Genomic DNA, 5,537 nt, shown 5'->3' with positions numbered 1-5,537 from the left:
CAAAGCTTGGCCTACATACAAAATGATCTTTCTGATATTCTCACATCCTCTAATATTGTAACATTTTTACCCCAAGTGTGTAACTAAATAACCTTATTAAGAAAACTTGCCTTCCGTGCTGTCTTGACCATTTTGACTGTAATGTGAACAGATCTCTTGCTCTCCTCTGCACATATTAAAGACATTGCTATGAATGGACGGCGGCAGGTTAACACTGCCATCTAGTGACCAGAGCGAAAAATACATTTGGAAATACCAGTAGGTTAATCATAAGAGACATTCATTCAGTGTAGGACAGGCCCAGATGCATTTAATTTTGCATTAGTCTGTAATATTGTTATCACTTTTCTGTACAACACTTTGTATATGCAAATGTCGCTAACTTGGAAAAAACAGAGAGATTGAAGAAAAAAAAAAAAAGAAAAATAAGTCTGTAATATCATTCCAATATGGAGTAATAGCAAAACACGGTTTGAATTGTACACTCAGAACAATAAATCAGGGGTTAAAAAGATGCCCTATGCTGTATCAACCAACAATAAATAAAACATGCTACACATTTTTGGTTACAGACAATTTTTTCCCATCACTTGCTTTCATCAGGGCCTTGATGGCCCTCGCCCTCATTTCCAACTCCAGAAGCTCCAGTTGCTGAATTGACGGCTGACCTGCTGCAGCTGAACGACTTGAAACAGGTGCGCCTTGAGCAGGTAAACTAACATCTGTGGACTGTGGAGGTACACTCGGTTCTTTAGCTTCCTCTTTGCTTGAAGAGGATGAAAGTGCTAATATCTCACTGACACTTTTGTCGATGTCGTTTTGGATGTCTTTCTTTGCTTCGGTTTGTTGAGGGCCTGTGGAAGGTTCAGGGTTTGGTGGGTCAGGGTTTACAACCGGGCCAGCGCTCTCCCTGCTGCTGTCCACTACTTTCACTGCCCCGTCCACAGCTTTAACAGTCTGCTCCTCTTTGGGTCCCTCTATATCACTATCGTAAGTGTCTGCGTTTATGCTTAGGACGTCACTCTCCTCACCTGAACCACCACCCTCTGTAAAAATAAATAAAAATTAAATTAAACCAAGATTTTAAATGTAAAATGGTCCTTTTTACAGCTTTTTTCTGTCTTTGATTGAGTGCCTGGGATATGTTCTTTCAGCACATTCCATATTAATTACCTTGCTTAGTGTCCTCAGTTTTTGCAATTTCTTTGAGGCAAGATGTAGAGTCCACGTTATTGTCTTGCCTTGATGGGGACGAAAAATGTAATAAACACATAAAAGTATGAGAAAAGCATGAGAACACACTCTACTTTCATTCTGAATGAGTAAGAATGTACCCTGTATAAGTTATCAAACTGTTCCCTCACTGGCTTTCCAGGGTCTCTTCTGTGTTTTCATCACCATTTCCAGATGTCAGTTCCTCCCCTAGAAATAAACAGCTTTAAGTTAATGTTTGCCATACTAGATTGTTTTAAGACTGTTTTGTTCCAGAAAGTTTGTAGTTGTGAAAAAAAAAAAAAAGTCTTACCTGCTAAGATCTGTAAGAGATTTTTCTCTGAGACTGGCTCCAGTTGCTCCCAGCACATCTTTTTGATTTCCTCCAAACTACAGTCCTGTAAATGATAATGTGTTTAATAGTATCTTGGACGATGGGTTGCTTTAATAGACTCCCAAGCAAACAGCAGAAGCCTATGGCATTAGTTCTTCATCTGTATTAGATATGCATTAGCAATGTTTAATCAAACATTTCATACGCTTTCTAGAGTTGACACAAACATAGTTATGTTTTTAACTTTACTTTTCCATTTTACTATAAAGCTCCATAGCTAAGTTGTAGCTATAGATAGAAATCTTACCAGCAACTAAACACACAGTATGTCAAATAACTAAAAGCTGCAATTCTCTATCTAACTTAAAGTGATCTTTGAAGTGATTTGGAAAAATAAAATGTGGATAAGGTGACTTTCAATAGGTTACAATGAAATGAAATATAACAATTATATGCAATATAATACAGTATACTGTATGCCTACAAAAAGATGGAACAAACCTTTTTTTATGAAATGATCACTATTGCTCAATGTGTTGTTGCTTTGCCAGAAATGGAATGTAACCAACAATACAAAATGTGGCCATATATGTTGGAAGACAACACTTGCCAAAGCACAATCCTTAAAACCACAAACTTTTCTCAGTAACAATAAAGAGTGACGGCAAAAGAGATTTATTTAAGTTTGTGGTGGACAGACTTCTTGAAGACAACATTTAAGAAAGTCCATGTTGCATCTGATGAGAAATGAGGCCAATGTATGTCCTTTGATCCACAAATGCCCCTTGATCAATCGTCAGTCAAAATAATTTCTAATAAAGTCATGAAAAACATGAGTTTCAAACACTGATATAATTTACATTCAGCCTGTCTTATTCCAGGCATACAAAGATTATGAGTTTGCAATTATAAAAAATAATCACACATTCACCTTGAGTTCATCAGGCAGCATTTTCCGTAGCTTCTTCTCCCCCAGCACATGGAGACACTGCTCCAGCATCTCCCGCTTGTCAGTGACATAAGCAGTGATGGGCTGGAACGGCAGGGTGAGGTTTAGTCCGCCCTCCTCAATGTCACTGCCAATCCTGTCCAGCTCTGCATCAGCGAGTTCATCCTTAGAGTCCTGCTATAGGAAACCAACATGTTACTGAGACACAGTGTCTGGAGGTCTTGGAAAAAGTCTAAAAAGTAACTAAAAATTAAGGAATAAAGGTTTTGAACACTGTTAAAAAGAAGTTTATATTCAGTATTGAAGGTTTTAAAGATTCTGATTCTTTTCGGTGAGTTACTTTTACATGAATGATCCAAAAAAATAAAAAAAAAATATAAATAAAAAAGTATGACCACACTGTGGTGTTTTTTGTTGTTTTTTTTTTGTTTTTTTTACATTTTTCCACACCCCGATTTAACAGGGATAACTGTATCAAAGTCTCATTAATTTCTCTGCTCCATGTTTGGCATAGCCTATCGAAGATTAGAGCTGGGCAAAATATCAATATTATATCAATATCATGATATGAGACTAGAGATCATCTTAGATTATGGATATTGTAATATGGCATACGTGTTGCCTTTTCCTGGTTTTAAAGGCTGCATTACAGTAAAGTGATGTCATTTTCTGAACTTACCAGACTGTTGTAACTGTTCTATTATTTGCCTTTACCCACTTAGTCATTATATCCACATTACAGATGATTATTTATCAAAAATCTCATTGTGTAAATATTTTGTGAAAGCACCAATAGTCAAAACTACAATATCGTTGCAGTATCGATATCGGGGTATTTGGTCAAAAATATCGTGATATTTGATTTTCTCCATATCGCCCAGCCCTATCCAAGATCTCTTTGACAACAGGCTGCCAAAGCCAAAAGTATAACAATACTATGTATTAATGTAATGTTTTCTGCACTGACAGTATCAGAACCAACTACACGGTGAGGACAATCCATGTAAGCTTTGGGAATAAATTAGTCACAAAGCCAAACAAATAAAATCGCTATAACATAAAAAAAAAAAAAAACGTTACAGTTTAAGCGTGTATAGTAGTACGTAAATGAATAGTAAATTACGAAAACACAGCTAAAATGTTGAGGCTTTAAATGACACTGTTCAAGCTAAAAACGTTACGTGATTTAGTCAAACATATGAACGACCACAGCTCGCCTAAAGTTAAGCATAAGACTCAAACATGACTGATTTGGAAAACAACGTCGGGTAACGTTAAACTCCTGAATTCCGTCTCCTATGGGTCTATCGACAAAGACAATACAACAGCAGCGCAGATATAACGTTAATGTGACGTTTAGATAACATCTAGCGTTAAACAAAACACGATAGTAGCATAACACTAGCTAGCTAGCTTGAAGATCTTACCTCCAAGTTGGATTCCGCACTTCTGCGTTTATTGTTTTCGTGTCTTTCTTCAGACTGCGAGTGTTTTCGTTTCTTTTCAGTGCTACTCGATTTCTTTTTGAGCATTTTTTTAAGGTAAATACACGGTCCTTCTCCAGAAAGCTATTTATATTTACTCGTCGAGAGCATTGACATATATAAAAGGTCGAGAGCTCACTTGCTTAGCTAAGTTGAATGTCGCGGGTAAAATATGTCATGAGCAAGCGACGACTTCTTCTTCATTTTTGTTGTTGTTGTTGTTGGACTTCTTCTTTTAGTGTCGGTGAAAAAACTGCCATTTTCTTTCTTATCGCCACCTACTGGGCTGGGGCGTTGCTGCTTGTCTATCATTATTTACCAAGGAAAAGGGCTAAATCCTTACATATATTCCGCAACTTCGGCCTTGTTAATTAGTGTAAAATAAACATTGTTTACTAATGATCCCACAAGCTTAGCAGTGTTGTGACACCCTACTTAGTTTCCACTATACACCAATCCAGAATTGTTTTAAAACGTGGTAAAGATTGCTTTTATAATTTACTGCATTTACTACCAGACTTAATACTCCATATGCCCTTACTTGGTGACTGTAGCCAAGTCCCCACATTCTAACAAGTCGTCTTCTGGCCACAACAACAAAGACTCTATCATATTCTGTTAATCTTATGGTGCATGCACAACCGTCTGTAGCTATTTTGAACCTTGATATGTCGTGTCTGTGACATCTGAAGCTGTTGATGGAAGTGCAAATACATTCAAACTGTATCCCATCATCATTTTACACGTTAAAGCTTGCTGGGATTACTAGTGACAGTCAATCACAAGTGCTCTTCCTGTATTTCACACGGTCTTGCCATCTCCCAGTTTCCATCTGCCTTACGGTTTCATCAAATACTGTGCATCGGATTCATTAATGCAAAAACCTTCAAACCTGCCAACCACTGCTCATTTACATCGTACAGGTTTTCACATTTAAATCAGACAGCACTATCCTCATTGGTTTGTTTCAAAGGAATTTACAAAGGAATCTTGGGTTGCATAATAATGACACATGTAACAAATGTTTGCAGAACTTAGGCTACACTAATAAGTATGCAACACAAAGAGACTTTATGAAATGTATTGCGTTATGCATGGCCCATAGAAAATATGTGACATAAAAAAAATTATTATTTTATATAGGTAAAATGTGATGTAGGATGCAGATGTATGCATTGTTATAAGAAGATATGTTCCCTTATATGTTCAAAATCACATTCTCTGACATGATCACAAAATACTGCATTCAAGACTGAATTAGATCCTTATTTCTCAGACAGGTACATTTTCCAATATCATAAACTTATTTTCCTACAGTATAATCCATGGCAGAGAGTAACATAATATGTATATCCCCTAAGAAATCCATTAACTTTACTTAAAGAACAAGCAAACAATTAAAAAGATAGCAGAATTATTTCACTAATAAAAAAACTGTCTTCAGTATGCCCTCCTTATTACCACCCAGGTAGCCATGCATTATCTTTAGCTGGACCGAGACACGGGTTTCAGGGTGGTGACGACACAAGCAAGTTGTACATCACTCTAATTGGCTTGC

The 5,537-nt window shown here is 36.8% G+C and overlaps 1 protein-coding gene across 2 annotated transcripts; it reads right to left on the bottom strand.

Annotated features, from left to right (window-relative positions):
* Window positions 1-283: 283 nt before the first annotated feature.
* On the bottom strand, window positions 284-4,185 carry LOC120573711 (caspase activity and apoptosis inhibitor 1). Of its 2 annotated transcripts, none has more exons than XM_039823626.1 (6): window positions 3,923-4,185; window positions 2,478-2,672; window positions 1,526-1,610; window positions 1,365-1,422; window positions 1,174-1,241; window positions 284-1,046 (listed from the first exon to the last, which is right to left on the bottom strand). In XM_039823626.1, exons 1-6 carry the CDS (start codon window positions 4,025-4,027, stop codon window positions 553-555), a joined length of 1,005 nt encoding a protein of 334 aa, XP_039679560.1. In that variant the 5' UTR covers window positions 4,028-4,185; the 3' UTR covers window positions 284-552. The 2 variants fall into 2 exon arrangements, with proteins under 2 accessions (XP_039679560.1, XP_039679561.1); XM_039823627.1 differs by having other exon boundaries at window positions 2,478-2,669; window positions 3,923-4,183.
* Window positions 4,186-5,537: the final 1,352 nt, after the last annotated feature.

The sequence above is a fragment of the Perca fluviatilis genome, chromosome 14 (genome assembly GCF_010015445.1).
Source record: "Perca fluviatilis chromosome 14, GENO_Pfluv_1.0, whole genome shotgun sequence".
Lineage (NCBI taxonomy): Eukaryota > Metazoa > Chordata > Actinopteri > Perciformes > Percidae > Perca > Perca fluviatilis.
This window is presented reverse-complemented; position numbering and strand designations above follow the sequence as displayed.

Coding starts and splice junctions, on each gene's coding strand:
- LOC120573711 (XM_039823626.1), bottom strand. CDS start 4,027: ATGCTCAAAAAGAAATCGAGTAGCACTGAAAAGAAACGAAAACACTCG. Junction 2,673..3,922: donor GTGCGGAATCCAACTTGGAG/GTAAGATCTTCA, acceptor GGTTTCCTATAG/CAGGACTCTAAGGATGAACT. Junction 1,611..2,477: donor TGCTGCCTGATGAACTCAAG/GTGAATGTGTGA, acceptor TATCATTTACAG/GACTGTAGTTTGGAGGAAAT.